Source organism: Oryx dammah, unplaced genomic scaffold, assembly GCF_014754425.2.
Source record: "Oryx dammah isolate SB20612 unplaced genomic scaffold, SCBI_Odam_1.1 HiC_scaffold_3, whole genome shotgun sequence".
NCBI classification, from domain to species: domain Eukaryota; kingdom Metazoa; phylum Chordata; class Mammalia; order Artiodactyla; family Bovidae; genus Oryx; species Oryx dammah.
Window position 1 is genome coordinate 87230330 of NW_024070187.1, and position 19742 is coordinate 87250071.

The 19742-nt window shown below is 36.3% G+C and overlaps 1 protein-coding gene across 5 annotated transcripts in view; it reads right to left on the reverse strand.

The window, feature by feature from the left end:
* ANKRD17 (ankyrin repeat domain 17) overlaps positions 1 to 19742 on the reverse strand; it is a 167848-nt gene that overhangs the window by 26401 nt on the left and 121705 nt on the right. For all 5 annotated transcript variants that reach the window (XM_040237045.1, XM_040237049.1, XM_040237048.1 and 2 more), the window contains 3 exons: positions 15768 to 15863; positions 14369 to 14485; positions 906 to 1077 (listed from right to left, as the gene is read on the reverse strand). In XM_040237045.1, coding sequence (XP_040092979.1) covers positions 906 to 1077; positions 14369 to 14485; positions 15768 to 15863 — 385 coding nt within the window. The remainder of the gene's footprint in view (positions 1 to 905; positions 1078 to 14368; positions 14486 to 15767; positions 15864 to 19742) is intronic.

The window sequence follows — 19742 nt, forward strand, 5'->3', positions numbered from 1 at the left end:
TACATAAACATTTTTTAAAAATGTGGAATTATTTTGGGAATGAATATGTACTATATATTACATATTATTCATAATTATTAAATTTCTCAAGTGTCATAATGTTATTGTCATTACATAAAATAATGTGTTTTTTTGGGAAATACTGTTCAAGTATTTAGGGGTAATTCTGTACAATGTGTACAATATATATAAGACTATTCAAAACAAAAAGAGGAAAAATGTAAATGTGCCACAATGTTATATGAATCTAGGTGACTTGCAGGTATTCATCATACTAACTCTTAAAATTTTCTGCAGCCTGAAATTTTTCAAAATAAAAGACTGGAGGAGAGGGAAATACATACATACACACCATACATATTTGGTGGTTTAATGACAGTGGTTCTTTCTAACAATATCCTTACCTCAAATGATTTTTAGTTACAGAGTAATTAAAAATGATTTCCTCATTTAAGAAAAATCTGAACATGGTCTTGCCTGTAGATGAAATTATGGAAGTACTGATAATTTTTTTTATGATTTTATGTATTTATTCCAGGTGCAATGTCAAACACCTGCAATTTATTTTCAGATAGCTTAGGGAAAAAAATATGTATATATACTTAGAGAAAAGGATAAAGCAAATATAGTAAAATGTTTGTTTTTAAATTAGGTGAAGGGTACTCAGGTGTTTGTTTTATCATTCTTTCGACTTCTGTGTAGGTTTGGAATTGTTTACAATAGAAGTGGGATGAAGTCAATAAATAAAAAGAGCATATAAATACTTCAGGGTTTAATAACGTAAAAGATCTAGTTATCTTGACTCATTGATATTTAATGTTATCTTAAGTTATTTATATTTAATGAAATATAATTTTGAATAGAAAGCATTATATGAAAGAAATTAGACTATTTAGAGAAAATACCTTCAACTTTATGCTTTTCTTTTTCTTGAGCAGCTTGGAGTTCAAAGTTTTCTTTATTTTTGGCTTCAATTTCTTCTAGTTTTCTTCTTTGTTCTTCCTTTTTCTTTCGTCTCTTCTCCTTTCTCTTTTCTCGTTTGGCAGCCAAAGCCAGCCTTCGACTTTCTTCCCTTAACTGTTAAAGAATCAATAAAACAGAATTATAACACTGGAATGATCATTGGAAAAATGTTGTCATATAATGTCATTCATCATAAAGGTACTGGGATACCATAAAATTCAAAGTTATTTTAGTTCAACTCACTGATCAAAATCATACTCAAATCACTATAAAGAGAAGATAATCTTTTTAAATGTCAAGATCAAATTAATGATAAGACAATCTAATTTTAAAATGGATGATGATAAAGATATATATAACTCCATAGTCACTAAGGAAATGTAAATTATAAGAGGTATCAGATAGCAAAAGTTTGGGAAAATAAATTCTTTCCTACACTGCCATTGGTATAAATATTAAGAGTTTTGGGGAAGGTAATTTGAAAGCCTTTTATGAAAATTACAAACTGCTTATCCTAAGAATATATTCTATAAAATGTCTACCTCTAGTAGAAAAATATAGGTTTAATACTTTCCATTGCAAAAGTTGATTACCATGGTAGTAAAAGGAAACAGGTAAATTCCTGTGGTGAGATCCAGGGTGGGGATAAATTAACAACAGTATACAATTACAGAACACTGAGCTGTGCTTACATGCTCAGTTAGGTTGGACTCTTTGCAACCCCATGGACTGTAGCCCACCAGGCTCCTCTGTCCATGGAGTTCTCCAGGCAAGATATACTAGAGTGGGTTGCCATTTTCACCTCCAGAGAATCTTCTTGACCCAGAGATCGAACCCACCTCCCCTGCATCTCCTGCACTGGCAGGCAAATTCCTTACTTCTGGTGCTGCCTGGGAAGCTATCTGTATATTTTATGTGCATTTTAAATATATGTCAAAACAATGATACTTAGTTTATGGAAAATGTCACAATAGCCTAACTAGTGAAACCAGTGCTTAGAGATAACCTTATATGGAAAATCAGATTTAAGTTTCTTGAGGAAAAAGTCTGATTTCATTTTTTTAGTCTTCAGCCTTTGTTAGTCACTCCTCTTCACTTTTGAAATAATCCCTGTTCAGGGTGACTGAAAGGTTTTGCCACCTTGAAAATTTTCACATCAGGAGGCAATGCATCATAATTATATTTTCTTGGGTAAGAGATTAAGATTTTTGTTTTTGGAAAGATAAATAATTAAGGAGAATCTATAGAAAATCAGATATTTTCTCAAGCAGATGGATTTCAGGAAAGAACACAAATGGAAACTGGAGATATAGAATTTGTTTGCATAGTATCTGCCCCCTAGAAACTTTTGCTGATCTTCCAAAAGTACCCAAGTTTCCTCTCAGTTCAGGTCAGTTCAGTCGCTCTGTTGTGTCTGACTCTTTGTGACTCCATGGACTGCAGCATGCCAGGCTTCCCTGTCCATCACAAACTCCCAGAGCCTGCTCAAACTCATGTCCATCAAGTCAGTGATGCCATCCAACCATTTCATCCTCTGATGTCCTCTCCTCCTCCTGCCTTCAATCTTTCCCAGCATCAGGGTCACTTCTTTGTATCAGGTGGCCAAAGTATTGGAGCTACAGCTTCAGCGACAGTTCTTCCAATGAATATTCAGGACTGATTTCCTTTAGGACTGACTGGTTGGATCTCCTTGCAGTCCAAGGGACTCTCAAGTCTTCTCCAACATCACAGTTCAAAAGCATCAATTCTTTGGGGCTCAGCTTTCTTTATAATCCAACTCTCACAACCATACATGAATATTGGAAAAACAATAGCTTTGACTAGATGGACCTTTGGTGGCAAAGAAATGTCTCTGCTTTTTTAATATGCAGTCTAGGTGGGCCGTAGCTTTTCTTCCAAAGAGCAAGTGTCTTTCAATTTCATGGCTGCAGTCATCATCTGCAGTGATTTTGGAGCCCAAGAAAATAAAGTCTCTCACTGTTTCCATTGTTTCCCCATCTATTTGTCATGAAGTGATGGGACTGGATACCATGATCTTCTTTTTTTGAATCTTGAGTTTTAAGCCAGCTTTTTCATTCTCCTCTCTCACTTTCATCAAGAGGCTCTTTAGTTCTTCCATTTCTGCCATAAGGGTGGTATCATCTGCAAATCTGAGGTTACTGATATTTCTCCTGGCAATCTTGATTCCAACTTGCGCTTCATCCACCCCAGCATTTCACATGATGTACTTTGCATGTAAGTTAAATATGCAGGGTGACAATATACAGTCTTAATGTACTCCTTTGCAATTCTGGAACCAGTCTGTTGTTCCATGTCTGGTACTACCTGTTGCCTCCTGAACTGCACTAAGATTTCTCAGGAGACAGGTAAGGTGATCTGATATTCCATCTCTTTCAGAATTTTCCACAGTTTGTTGTGATCTACACAGTCAAAGGCTTTGGCGTAATCAATATTGCAGAAGTAGATGTTTTTCTGGAATTCTCTTGCTTTTTCTGATCCAACGGATGTTAGCAACTTGATCTCTGGTTCCTCTGCCTTTTCTAAATCCAGTTTGAACATCTTGAAGTTCATAGTTCACATACTGTTGAAGCCTGGCTTGGAGAATTTGAGCATTATTTTACTAGCATGTGAGATGAGTGCAACTGTGTGGTAGTTTGAACATTCTTTGGCATGTTTATGTAGGCCAGTTTGATTGAGAATAGTAGGAAATCACTTTCAGATAGCATATCAGTGGTCTTGATTACCTAAGGTCCCACAGGGCATTTTAAAGACTTTTCTCTTTTACTCTGCTGGAAATGACACTGTAGTTGTTTTTGTTGTTCAGCTGCTCAGTCATGTCTAACTCTTTGTGACCAGATGGACTGAAGCATACCAGGCTTCCCTGTCCTTCACTGTCCCTGGGAATGTCGCAAACTTATGTCCATTGAGTTGATAATGCTATCCAACCATCACATGCTCTGCGGCTTCTTACTCTTCTGCCCTCAATCTTCCCCAGCATCAGGCTCTTTTCTGAAGAGTTGGTTCTTTGAATCAGGTGGCCAAAGCATTGGACCTTTAGCTTCAGTATCAGTCCTTCCAATGAATATTCAGGACTGATTTCTGTTAGGATTGAGTGGTTTGATCTTCTTGCTGTCCAAAGGATTCTCAAGAGTCTTCTCGAGCACCACAGTCCAAAAGCATCAGTTCTTTGGTGCTCAGCCTTCTTAATGTCCAGTTCTCACATGTCTACATGACAACTGGAAAAACCATGGTTTAGACTATATGGACCTCTGTCGGAAAAGTGATGTCCCTGATTTTCAGTATGCTGTCTAGGCTGTCACAGCTTTTGCTTCAAGGAGCAAGCATCTTTTAATTTCATGGCTGCAGTCACCCTCTGCAGGTGATTTTGGAGCCCAAGAAAAGAAAGTCTGTCACTGTTTGTTTCCCCATCTTATCTTCCATGAAGTGATGGGACCAGATGCCATGATCTTAAGGTTTTTGCACCTTGAGTTTTAAGCCAGCTTTTTCACTCTCCCCTTTCACCTTCACTAAGAGGCTCTTTGGTTCCTCTTGGCTTTCTGCCATTAGGGTGGTGTCATCTGCATATCTGAGGTTATTGATACTGCTTCTAGCAATCTTGATTCCAGTTTATGATTCATCCAACCTGGCATTTTGCATGATGTACTCTGCATATAAGTTAAATAAGCAGGGTAACAATATGCAGCCTTGAGGTACTCCTTTATCAATTTTGAGCCATTCCATACCAGTCCATTGTTCCATGTCCGGTTCTAACTTGCTTCTTGACATGCATACAGATTTCTCAGGAGATGGGTAAGGTGGTCTGGTATTCCCATCTCTTTAAGAACTTTCCACAGTTTTTTGTGATTCACACAGTCAAAGGTTTTAGTGTATTAATAAAGCAGAAGTAGATGTTTTTCTGGAACTTTCTTGCTTTTTCTATGATCCAACAGATGTTGGCAATCTGATCTCTAGTTCCTCGGCTTTTCTAAATCCAGCTTGTATACCTGGAAGTTCTTGGTTCACATATTGTTGAAGCCTAGGCTGAAGGATTTTGAGCATTACCTTGTTAGCATGCGAGATAAGCACAACTGTGTGGCAGTTTCAACAATTTCACAATTGTGTGGTAGTTTCTTTGGCATTGCCCTTCTTTAGGATACACAGTGAAAACCTTTTCCAGTTCCATGGCTACTGGTGAGTTTTCCAAATTTGCTGTCATGAGTGCAGAACTTTAACAGCATCATAACTTAGGATTTGAAACAGCTCAGCTGAAATTCCATCACCTCCACTAGCTTTGTTTGTAGTAACGCTTCCTAAGGCCAACTTGAGTTGACACTACAGGATGTCTGGTGTTAGGGGAAGTGACCACACCATTGTGGTTATCTGGGTCATTAAGATCTTTTTTGTACAGTTTGTCTGTATATTTTTGCCACCTCTGTTTCTCTGCATTATTCACTTAAGAAGGCTTTCTTTCTTGTCTCTCCTTGCTATTCTTCAGAACTCTGCATTCAGTTAGATATATCTTTCACTTTTGCCTTTCGCTTCTCTTAAAAAATACCTATATATATATTTTGGTTCCACTGGGTCTTAGCTGTGGCATATGGGATCTAGTTTCCTAACCAGGAATCAAACCCAGGCCCCCTGCATTGGGAGCTCAGAGTCTTAGACATTGGGCCACCAGAGAAGTCTCTCGCTTTTCTTTTCTCAGTTATTTGTAAGGCCTCCTCAGACACCAATTTCGCCTTGTTGCATTTTTTTTCCCCTTGGGGATGGTTTTTGTCACCATCTCCTATACAATGTTACAAACCTACATCCATAGTTCTTCAGGCCCTCTAACAAACCTAATCACTCGAATCCATTTGTCATGTCCACTGTATAATCATCAGTTCAGTTCAGTTCAGTTGCTCAGTTGTGTCTGACTCTTTGCGACCCCATGAATCGCAGCACGCCAGGCCTCCCTGTCCATCACCAACTCCCGGAGTTCACTCAAACTCACGTCCACTGAGTCGATGATGCCATCCAGCCATCTCATCCTCTGTTGTCCCCTTCTCCTCCTGCCTTCAATCCCTCCCAGCATCAGAGTCTTTTCCAATGAGTCAACTCCTCGAATGAGGTGGTCAAAGTACTGGAGTTTCAGCTTTAGCATCATTTCTTCCAAAGAAATCCCAGAGCTGATCTCCTTTAGAATGGACTGGTTGGATCTCCTTGCAGTCCAAGGGACTTTCAAGAGTCTTCTTCAACACCACAGTCCAAAAGCATCAACTCTTCAGTGCTCAGCTTTCTTCACAGTCCAACTCTCACATCCATACATGACCACTGGAAAAACCATAGCCTTGACTAGACGGACCTTTGTTGGCAAAGTAATGTCTCTGCTTTTCAATATGCTATCTAGGTTGGTCATAACTTTCCTTCCAAGGAGTAAGCGTCTTTTAATTTCACGGCTGCAGTCATCATCTGCAGTGAGTCATAAGGGACTTGATTTAGGTTATACCTGAATGGCCTAGTGGTTTTCCCTACTTTCTTCAATTTAAGTCTGAATTTGGCAATAAGGAGTTCATGATCTGAGCCACCCTCAGCTCCGAATCTTGTTTTCACTGACTGTATAGAGTTTTTCTAACTTTGGCTGCAAAGAATATAACCAGTCTGATTTTGGTATTGACCATCTGGTGATGTCCATATGTATAGTCGTCTCTTGTGTTTCTGGAAAAGGATGTTTGCTATGGCCAGTGGGTTCTCTTAGCAAAACTCCATTAGTCTTTGCCCTGCTTCATTTTGTACTCCATGGCCAAAGTTGCCTGTTACTCCAGTTATCTCTTGACTTCCTACTTTTACCTTCCAGTTTCCCATGATGAAAAGGACATCTTTTTTGTGGTGTTACTTCTGGAAGGTCTTGTAGGTCTTGAAAGAACCGGTCAACTTCAGCTTCTTCAGCATTAGTGGTTAGGGCGTAGACTTAGGTTACTGTGATGTTGAATGGTTTGCCTTGGAAACAAACCGAGATCACCCTGTCGTTTTGGGGATTGCATCCAAGTACTACATCACAAACTCCTGTTGACTATGAGGGCAACTCCATTTCTTCTAAGGCATTCTTGCCACAGTAGTAGATATAATGGTCATCTGAATTAAATTCACCCATTCCTATCCATTTTTAGTCCACTGATTCACTCTTGCCATCTCCTGTTAGACCACATCCTATTTACCTTGATTAATGAACATAACATTCTATGTTCCTATACAATACTGCTCTTTACAGCATCGGACTTTACTTTCACCACCAAACACATCCCACAGGGCGTTTTAAAAACTTTTACTCTGAGTGAAATGGTACTGTAGGGTTTTGGGCAAAAGAGTGATCTGGTCTAAGTGATACAAGATGATCACTTTAAGTGTTAAACAGAGAACAGATTGCAGAGCAGTGATGGAATCAGGGAGATTAGTTAAATGACTACTGTGGAAATAAAGCTAAGAGATGATATTAGTGACTTGAATCAGAGTGAGAAGTGATGAATAGGGACTAGGATTTCAGATAGAGATCCAAGGCAAAGGTCACTCGATTTTGCAACAGAGTGGAGAAAAATCAAAGATCATATCAAGATTTTTAGCCTGAGCAGTTATAGAGTTGTGGGTTGGAAGAGGCAAAGATCAGGAGTTCATATTTGGACATTAAGTATGAGATGTTTAATTAGGTTTCCACAAGGACATGTTGAGTAGCTAGCTGGATATAAGAGACTAGAGTGTAGGGAAGAGGTCTGGGCTTAAGATATAGATTTTGGATCAGCTATTATATAAAGGTAAGAAGCAGGATGAGATGATCAATGGATAAAGAAGATCTGTAAAAAGCTAAATGGCTTAGCAACTAAGAGGAGAGATGAGGAGGAACTAGAGACACAGAAGGAATACTCAGAAAGATGAAGAGAAAAACCAAGAGTGTGTAATGTAATGGAGGCCAAGTAAAGAGAGTATATCACGTGTTACAAGGTTTAGTAAGATAAGGATAGAGAAGTAACCACTGGATTTAGCTACATGAGAGTCCCTGGAGACCATAAAAACATAGTTTTGGTAGAGCTGAGTGAGGGAGGGACAACCTAGCAGGAATAGATGCAAGAAAAAAGGAACTGGAAATTAGCAAAGTAGACAAGGAGTTCTGCTGCAAATGGGAGCAAGGAAATGGGCTTGCAGCCAAAGAAACGGGCAGGGAAAAGGTACTGGAGAAATCAAAAGCTTTCTTAAGACTGGATAAAGAAATGTGCATGACGATGAGGATGATTCAGGGAAGAGAGCAAAATAATATAGAAGAAAAGAGAATTGCTACAACAATGTTTTTGAGTAAGCCACAGCAGACAGAAAATATGCTCACAACTAGAGGAAACAGAAATCAACAGCTTTCTTAAGACTGGATAAAGAAATGTGCATGACGAGGATGATGATTCAGGGAAGAGAGCAAAATGATATAGAAGAAAAGAGAATTGCTACAACAATGTTTTTGAGTAAGCCATAGCAGACAGAAAATGTGCTCACAACTAGCTCACAACTGGAGGGATTGGTTACAACAAGTTTATCCAGTAACTAGTAGGAAATATATGGGTACAGGGGTTTGTGAGTCGGGAAGACAGAGTGGGGGGAAGTCTCTGGCAGTTTTCTTCTGGTGCTTCAGTTTTCTCACTGATTGGAGTAGGATGCAAGATCATCAACTGAGGTTGAAAAAGAGTATATACTAGATGTCACAGGATAAAGGAGAAAGAAACAATGGTCTAGATGAGTGGCAGAATAAACTAGGGAAATATATAGTATGACTACTGGGCAGCATTAAAGGGTTCACTGTCACACATTTAAAGTAAAATTAGTCATCAAGATTGATGCTTTTCTTCCCACCTCTTAGAAACTTACAGTTACTAGGCTTGAGGTAAGAATAAGGAGAAAGAAGAGTCAGGCCAGTGAAGGGTGGCATTATAAATGGATCCAACTATTTACTGGTAGACAGAATCCCTAAAAGCTTAATGAACGTTTACAAAGGGGAGAAATAAGCGATAAAGTACAGGGGTAAAAACATTAAAAATGCAGACCAATAACATCCCCTATGGATTCTAACGGCCCAAAACATAACCTAGTTGTTAACGTCCTAAGAGATCCAGCTACTAACTGCGAGTATTCCAAAGTCAGACCAGAGGAACTGCTCCAGAGCATGAACTCTTGCACATAGTAAATAGTCAGTGAATCAAATGTTTCCTGCATAAGGAAAAGGGAATCTGATAAATATAACAAGCAGTATTGAGCAGCAATTTTCACAGACCTATTAACCAACATTTTCAAATTAGAAAGGTTGATCAAAGTAATAAGTTATCCATGTAGAACATCCACAAGCAATAAGTTATCCAGTAAATTTCTGGTGGAGTCTTTAGGGTTTTCTATGTAGAGGATCATGTCATCTGCAAACAGTGAGAGTTTTACTTCTTCTTTTCCAATTTGGATACCTTTTATTTTTCTGCATTGATTGCTGTGGCCAAAACTTCCAAAACTATATTGAACAGTAGTGGTGAAAGTGGGCACCCTTGTCTTGTTCCTGACTTTAGGGGGAATGCTTTCAATTTTTCACCATTTAGGATAATGTTTGCTATGGGTTTGTCATATATAGCTTTTATTATGTTGAGGTATGTTCCTTCTATTCCTGCTTTCTGGAGAGTTTTTATCATAAATGGATGTTGAATTTTGTCAAAGGCTTTCTCTACATCTACTGAGATAATCATATGGTTTTATTTTTCAATTTATTAATGTGGTGTATTACATTGATTGATTTGCGGATATTGAAGAATCCTTGCATTATCTTTGACAAAGGAGGCAAGAATATATAATGGAGTAAAGACAATCTCTTTAACAAGTGGTGCCGTGAAAACTGGTCAACCACTTGTAAAAGAATGAAACTAGATCACTTTCTAACACCATACACAAAAATAAACTCAAAATGGATTAAAGATCTAAACATAAGACCAGAAACTATAAAACTCCTAAAGGAGAACATAGGCAAAACACTCTCCGACATAGATCACAGCAGGATCCTCTATGATCCACCTCCCAGAATACTGGAAATAAAAGCAAAAATAAACAAATGGGACCTAATTAAAATTAAAAGCTTCTGCACAACAAAGGAAACTATAAGCAAGGTGAAAAGACAGCCTTCAGAATGGGAGAAAATAAGAGCAAACGAAGCAACTGACAAACAGCTAATCTCAAAAATATACAAGCAACTCCTGCAGTTCAATTCCAGAAAAATAAACGACCCAATCAAAAAATGGGCCAAAGAACTAAATAGACATTTCTCCAAAGAAGACATACAGATGGCTAACAAACACATGAAAAGATGCTCAACATCACTCATTATCAGAGAAATCCAAATCAAAACCACAATGAGGTACCATTTCACACCAGTGAGAATGGCTGCGATCCAAAAGTCTACAAGCAATAAATGCTGGAGAGGGTGTGGAGAAAAGGGAACCCTCTTACACTGTTGGTGGGAATGCAAACTAGTACAGCCACTATGGAGAATGGTGTGGAGATTCCTTAGAAAACTGAAAATAGAACTGCCTTATGACTCAGCAATCCCACTGCTGGGCATACACTTCGAGGAAACCAGAATTGAAACAGACGCGTGTACCCCAATGTTCATCACAGCACTGTTTATAATAGCCAGGACATGGAAACAACCTAGATGTCCATCAGCAGATGAATGGATAAGAAAGCTGTGGTACATATACACAATGGAGTATTACTCAGCCATTAAAAAGAATGCATTTGAATCAGTTCTAATGAGGTGGATGAAACTGGAGCCTGTTATACAGAGTGAAATAAGCCAGAAAGAAAAACACCAATACAGTATACTAACGCGTATATATGGAATTTAGAAAGATGGTAACGATAACCCTGTATGCGAGACAGCAAAAGAGACACAGATGTATAGAACAGTCTTTTGGACTCTGTGGGAAGGGAGAGGGTGGGATGATTTGGGAGAATGGCATTGAAACATGTATAATATCATATATGAAACGAATCACCAGTCCAGGTTCGATGCATGATACTGGATCTTGGGGCTGGTGCACTGGGATGACCCAGAGGGATGGCACAGGGAGGGAGGAAGGAGGGGGGTTCAGGATGGGGAACACATATATACCTGTGGCGAATTCATGTTGATGTATGACAAAACCAATACAATATTGTAAAGTAATTAACCTCCAATTAAAACAAATAAATTTATATTAAAAGAATAAGTTATCCATGTAGAACATCCAAGTTAAACTAGATAAGACCAACTTCAATGATGTTTCTAAGTCAGAAATGGTGGAGCCAGAATGTACCAAGTCTCAAATGGCAAAAAGGTATGTTTTTCCAGATGTAAATCATAAGCAAAAAATTGTGAACCAAATCCTAACACATGTCAATCTGATAATTTGCCAAATACACTAGAAAGAAGCTGCAGTTCAAGCAGGATAGTCTCCTCCATAATCTAAAATTCTATCTATATACCACCCTCATTCAAAACTGCTTATAAAGTATCAATGCATGTGGAATAATTTACATCTAATTAATTTATGATTAAGAATTAATATTATGGGGAAATATGCAATGACACTGAAAGAAGTTCCTTTCAAATTGCTTTAAATCTGAGGCCCTGAAAGCATGAACATCAAGGTTAAGAAAGGCTGGCAAGAATTCAAGAAAACAACACTTATGTACTGCTGATGGTATTAGAGAAATATTCTGGAAGTATCAAACTTAAAATATACTGACTCATGTGAAGGAAGAAACTTATTCCATAAAAATAAAAGTGCCAAAATATAACAAAATATGTATAATAATGTTTATTGCAACATTATGTGTAGTGACAATACTGGAAACTTACTATGTAGTATATTATGCAGTTATAAATCACAATCAATTGAAAATCCTTTTCAGTTATTGAGAGTGGGAAAAGCAAGTGTTAGAGTATTATGTTTACATGATTCTTTTAAGTATACTATCTTCACATACATGGATATTTATGTGTTCAACAAATGTTTACTAACATGCCAGGCATCATTTTGTGGTTCATACAAAATGATGGTAGAGAGAGACAAACAAGTTAAGTAAAATGCAGTATTTAGAATATCAGAACATGAAAATAAAAAAGGGAAGAAAAGTAGAAAGATGTGAAAGGGAGACTAAAATATGAGGCAACTTTGCAGAGTTCACAGTTTACACTGCACATAGAAAAACCCATTCACGTTGATTAAGAATAGACATGCACAACTGGACATATGCCTAAATGCTGTTTGACTTTGTAATCCACAGGCTTGCAGTATATTCCTAAATGTATTTCATGTAATGTATAAACAACAAAGGGATGAAACAAAAATTTTATTTAAAAACAGACATCTATGTGTCAGCTAAAAAAAAGGATGCTTTCCATAACTGTGTTTTTGTTTAGTTGCTAAGTCGTGCCCCACTCCTTTGTGACCCCAAGGACTGTAGCCTTCTAGGCTCCTCTATCCATTGGATTTCCCAGGCAAGAATACTGGAGTGGCTTGCCATTTCCTTCTCCAGGGGATCTTCCTGACCCATGGATCAAATTAGTGTCCTTTGCATTTGCACGAGGGTTCTTTACCACTAAGCCACCAAGGAAGCCCTTCTAAGATTTATAACAATGCAAAAAGAAACAATATCATTAAATAATACTTAGAGAATCTAACATTTAAAAATGAGAGAGTAATGCAAAAACAGGATATTATAATAACTGTAAGGAGGAAGCACTAAAACGCAGGTGGACTTCAATTAAGGGGAGCAAGGAAACCAGGGAATTTAGAATAAAAAAGAAATAGATTTAAATTCTATCCTAGATTAGGTAAATTACTTAATATCCCATAGATTTAGTTTCTCTACCTGTAATGTGAGGGTAATAACACTTTTATAGAGTCAAATAATTTATATTCTCTCATATAATTTGACCCTACATATTGCCTGGTATTTTAGTAAACATTAAATAAATACTAGATGCAACTGGTCATATTTCACTAGCTGGTTATTCCTTGGCCGTGTATGTCTTCCTAGTGCATTTGGTACTTCTGATAAATCTGTTGGCAACAAATTACAAGGTCCAGGATCAGTGTAGTACAGATTTGGATGAGGATTAAGAAAACATTAGTTGAGATAACTGAGCATTATAGAGGATAGGCTAACTTCCAGACAGGTCAAGTAATTGTTACGGAGATTATAACAATCTATTCTCAGGATATTATAATCCTATAATATTGTATTATAATCCTATAATATTGTATTATAATAGCCTGTAACAATCACTATAACAATTGTTACAGTGATTATATTATAACAATATGTTCCTATTCAATTAAAACCTCAAAGTGGCCAAGAAAAAGCTAATTTTTATTTGATCAGAATATAAACTAGAAAATTTTTTTAAATGAAAAACCTTAATATTAAATATATTTTTCAGAAAATAAGAGTATTTTTACACTGACTTTAGAAAAAAATGTTTAAAATAATTTTATTTTCTTCATGCAAGATGAAATACGTAGCTTAACATAGTAAGTCTAAACAAAAAGAATGTACCTGACTCTAATGAAAAATATTCTAATATACAACTAACTTGTGAACAACATGGGCTTCAACAGTCCCATTTCATGTGAACTCCTTAAAATAAATAAGTACTACAATACTACACAAATTGCAGTTGGTTGAAATCCATGGACTTGAAACTGCAGGTATGTAGGGCCCAACTCTAAAGTTACACATGGATTTTCAACTGCATGGGGGAGTGGTCAGTGCTCCAGCCCCACAATCACTACATATTTGAAAAGTTCATGTTAAACTTTATAGCATTTTTAACCTATTTAAAAAAGATAAAACATGACAGAATATATATTCTATAATATTCAATACCAACAAATTCTTTTCCTTCTATGATTACTATTTCTATAATATTTACATTCTAGAGGACAGTTCGTGATAGAACAGAGAGTAAAGAAGCAGCTATGGGACTGTCCAAACTATACCATGTTTGGAGTATTCTACTCCCTGCAGGAATAATGGGGATGATGCTGCAGTATGCCTGAAAGAGATTTGGATGGGATTAACAGAACATTTGTTGAGATAACTGAGCACTAGAGGCTAGGCTCTCTCACTTCCAGATCAATGCAATTTCTACAATAACATTTTGTTAATTTAACTATAAAGAAAACTATTTTAATGATATAACAATATTTAAAATACTCATAATTCTACCAGTTGAGCCAAACTTGGAGAGAAAACCACATACATAATTTAAAGCAAAAGCAAAACAAAGCAAAAAACCACAGATTACAAATAAGGAGGAAGAAAAGCAGAAAGGAAAAAAGTAGATAATATTTTTCATATGAAAGGTTACCTTTTCCAAGTCTAACTCCTCTAATAAAATGCTGGCATTTTTGTTTGCTTCAGCAGCCTGTCTATCTTTGGCTTGTACTATTGATTCCATACAAAGGTGACACTTCTTCAGCATCTCCTAAAACAAAAAAATTAAGATGTTTCTAACCTCAAAATAATTAAAATTTAGAGAGATTCCTGAAAACATGAAAATATTAAATAAGGTACTCGAATGAACATAAGCAGTAAAGATCAATAATAGGGCAAAAAAGGTCCAAATAAAAACATAATTTAAATGGCATGTTTTTTTAAATACATAAGCAAAGAGCCTCTACTGTTCTTCAAAATAATATCCATTTGGTACTAAAATTATTTAGTCCTATAATTTTAAAAATGAGAAATCATACTGCAAATAGAGCTGCAATAATCTATTAGGTGGTTAACAGGCTAAAGGAAAGGGGCAATGTCAACAAAAGAAAACGAGTTTAAAAATTTTTTAAATACTTATTTGGCAAGAACTGTTCTCAAATACTTAGTTTGTTTCTGTAACTTCTTATGCTAGAATCATTCATAAAAAACAATATAGACTTTTCTCTCATTTCATTTTCAGAACACACTTTTTGACAGGAAAGGGATATTTCCATGCTAAGATAAAGCCTTATTTTCAATCTCTGTCCTCCCACATAGAGACCAATGATATCTAGGAATACTAATTCTCATGAAAAAAATCTAGAGGCAGGCAAGACAGTGGATTAGCTGTGTTAAATCAAAAATTAATGAGAAAAGTTGCTGTCACATAATAACTGAGAAAATGAAAGACATTTTTACATTTTTCAGAAGCATGTTTTAGGATTTCATTCCAATATTTTGATTTCAATTAGAATTCTAAAGGGATTTATTTTATGTTCTCTACTTTTCCTGCAAAAAGATCCTAGCAAATTCATTCTTAACCTGACAGTCTTGTTTTTATATTATGTTGAATATGTTAAGAGTTTTCTTGACCATAAGTAAAAGTACTATGCTAATTTTTGTTTAAGTATAAAAAAAATTCACTGACTTGTTCCTCTCAGAAAAGTTATCAGTCTGGATAGATTATATCACTAATGAATAGTAACAATAACTTGCTTTAGGTTGTTTATTATCAACATTAAAATTAAATTAGCTTAAGTACTATCTAAAAAGCTAAAGTAATTCTATCATAGAAAATGTTTTATTACTTCACTAGGTAAGAAATACTCTGAAGAGTTTCTTAAACAGCATACTTCATTCCCAAATACTACATAAATGAAAATAGTTATATGCCACACATTATTGCTCAAACTAAGGCTTCTCTTCTTAATGTGGAATATACAAATATGTAAAAGCCAAATGGGATCCCAAGTTCATACATAGAGTGGGGATGAATTTAATCAGTGTATTACCTTATCAGTGATCGTTGCTATGTATCTCATACATTCAGAGTCTGATGGAAACTGATTGACTTCTTTGACTAAGTAGCGCACCACTTTCACATGACCCTAAAAAACAGAATGTCAGACTGAAAACAAACTATCAGAATTCAGTAAATCTAGTCTGTCTGAACAACAATTTCATTGACATTAGTGCCACAAAATAGAGAGTTTAGTTGGGTATTACTGGCATTTCAAATAAAAAAGTGGAGTAAGAAATGGCAACCCACGCCTGTCTTCTTGCCTAGAAAATTCCATGGACAGAGGAGCCAGGCGGGCTACAGTCCATGTGGTCATAAAGGGTCAGACATGACTGAGCACAGAAACAAAAAAAGAGACAGGCTTTGGTTTTAATGAATTAGATAAATCTATACTGTTCACTTTCATTCCAACTCCTGAAAAGATACAGAATAATTTGAGCTAAAATTCTAGTCAGTCAGTCAGTGTTAGTCTAAACCATTCTGAATTTTAAAAAAGGTAACCAAAAGTTAGTATGAAGAAATACATGATATGTGTGAAAGAAAAACCTCACCTTCCCCCCCGCCCCAGCTAACTCATTAGATCTTAGCATCCTATTTCAATTTTAAGCATCAAAAGAGTAGAAATAACAATTTTGTTCTTTTTTTCAGATAAAAACTGAATGGATAGTACTGTACTAGGTAATGCAAAGGAAATAAGATACAGTTGCCTAAAGCTTGAACGATGGTTATATTATTTACTGTTGACAAAATTCACTGTTAAAAATCTTTAGACCCTATTCAAGAGACTCTACTTTCTCTAATCTATAGTATTACTGACACAACAACTCTACAGATGGATAAACAGATGTTTATAGTCAGTACATTTCCTCTGTTGCCTTTTTTTCCTTCTCATCTACATCTTTTAAAATTACCCGTATCTTTTAACTAAACAAACATTTCTCCAAAGACATACAGATGGCTAATAGACACATGAAAAGATGCTCAGCATTTCTCACTATTTGAGAAATGTAAATCAAAACCACAAAGTAGTATCATCTCACGTGGGTCAGAATGGCCACCATCAACAAGTCTACAAACAATAAATGCAGGAGAGGGTGTGGAGAAAAAGGAACCCTCTTACACTGTTGGTGGGAATGCAAACTGGTACAGCCACTATGGAGAACAGTGTAGAGGTTCCTTAAAAAACTGGAAATAGAACTGCCATATGACCCAGGAATTCCACTGCTGAGTATATACCCCAAGGAAACCAGAAGTGAAAGAGACACATGTACCCCAATGTTCACTGCAGCACTGTTTACAATAGCTAAGGCATGGAAGGAACACAGATGTCCACTGGCAGACAAAGGATAAGGAAGTTGTGGTAATATACAGAACAGAATATTACTCGGCTATAAAAAAAGAACACATTTGAGCCAGTTCTAATGAGGTGAATGAAACTGGAGCCTATTATACAGAGTGAAGCAAGTTAGAAAGAGAAACACCAATACAGTATACTAATGCATATAATGGCATTTAGAAAGATAGTAATGACTACCCTATATGCAAAACAGCAAAAGAGACACAGATGTAAAGAACAAACTTTTAGACTATGTGGGAGAAGGCGAGGGTGGGATGATTTGAGAGAATAGCACTGAAACATATATATTACCATATGTAAAATAGATGACTAGTGCAAGTTCAATGCTGATGTTGGGCACTCAAAGCTGGTGCTCTAAGACAACACAGAAGGATGGGGTAGGGAGGGAGGTGGGAGAGGGATTCAGGATGAGGGGACATGTGCACCCATGGCTGACTCATGTTGATGTAGGGCAAAAACCACCACAATACTGTAAAGTAATTATCCTCCAATTAATATAAATAAATATTATCTTTTAGTGAATACCTTAAATGGCATTTGCACCTTTGCTTGATGCCTCATTAACACTTCTACAGTATTTAAAAATATTTGTATGGGACAATTCAGTTACCTAATTTTGTCTGTGGATCTCTGATTATTACATTTTGTACAAAATGCAACATTTGGAATCTGTACAACTGTACACAGTGGGCAATAAGAAAAGTAATGAAATGAATAACGAAAGAGTATAAAAGATAAGTGCCTTTCTTAAGGAGCTAAGTCTATTTGGAAACATGAGGTATATGTATGTTGTATGTTAAGGTAATAACAATATATTTGTCAAAATAAATGATAAAGGTAATAGCAAATTGTAGAATTTCTACAATCTTTAAGAGATAAGGTATTTCAATGTGAGCTCAAATGGAATGGAAGAGTTTCTGTAGAAGGGGAGATTTACATTGCACCCAAGAAATGAGTAATTTTAGAAAACTGAGGAAGGACATGAGAATTCCCGAGATGAGAACAAATGTGATATGAGAGACAGTGACACAAAAAAGACCAAGCAAGTAGAAAATCACATGAGGGACTCAATGGGAGATGAGTTCAAAGGGCACTAGACTGGTCTCTGAATAACAACTAAGATTCAATTTCAGAGGATTACAGAGACTGGTGAGACAGGAAAAATTTCTTGAAGAGGATACTAACAGAGTGAAATAGTTAGGAAGATAAACTTGATATGCTAGCTTGCTTGAAGAGGGAGCTAGTCACTGAGAATAAGTATGATTAGCGAGGAAAAAAAATTCAGAGTCAGTGGGAAGGTAGCCTGGAACACCATGTAAGAGATGGTATAAAGAATAAGAGAAATTAATAAGAGAAAAAAGGAAAAGATGACTTTTTAAGAACAATTTTTCAATACAACAAAATAATTTGGAATCTGTAAGAGATTTTACCTATTGAATGAGAAAATTCAAAACTATAATCCCTGGAATAACAAACAAAAATCCCTGGCTTTCCAAATAACAAATAAGACCTGCATTTAGGAGATCAACCAAATCATTAAATCAAGTTCTTATATATAGTTCTATGCTATACACTACAGAAAGTTTCAGTTTCACAAAATTTATTTCTACTTCTGAAGGTTTCAAATATTGACAGCTGAATTTTCATTTTTCTTTTTTTTCCCCTAGAAATTAATGTGAATAATTAAAAATACAATCAATTTAAGTTAAATTTTTCTGTGTGCTAATACAAGAAAACACTCATTCGTAAATAAGTAATTAATTACTCTTAGTTGGATTCATATTTTGCAAAAGAGTAAGACTGCAACTAGATTTTGAAAATTCTACATAGTACAATTTTTAAAAGTTTACTTAGCTTTGACATCCAATACTGATACTATTGATGCTTTTCTGAGATGCCTATTTTTTTTTTTTTAAGTTTTACTTTTACTTTATTTTACAATACTGTATTGGTTTTGCCATACCCTGACATGAATCCGCCACGGGTGTACATGAGTTCCCAATCCTGAACCCCTCCCCCCGACATCCCACCCCATATCATCTCTCTGGATCATCCCCGTGCACCAGCCCCAAGCATCCTGTATCCTGTATCGAACATAGAATGGTAATTTGTTTCTTACCTGATAGTATACATGTTTCAATGCCATTCTCCCAAATCATCCCACCCTCTCCCTCTCCCTCAGAGTCCAAAAGTCCGTTCTATACATCTGTGTCTCTTTTGCTGTCTCGCATACAGGGTTATCGTTACCATCTTTCTAAATTCCATATATACGCGTTAGTATACTGTATTGGTGTTTTTCTTTCTGGCTTATTTCACTCTGTATAACAGGCTCCAGTTTCATCCACCTCATTAGAACTGATTCAAATGCATTCTTTTTAATGGCTGAGTAATACTCCATTGTGTATATGTACCACAGCTTTCTTATCCATTCATCTGCTGATGGACATCTAGGTTGTTTCCATGTCCTGGCTATTATAAACAGTGCTGTGATGAACATTGGGGTACACGCGTCTGTTTCAATTCTGGTTTCCTCGAAGTGTATGCCCAGCAGTGGGATTGCTGAGTCATAAGGCAGTTCTATTTTCAGTTTTCTAAGGAATCTCCACACCA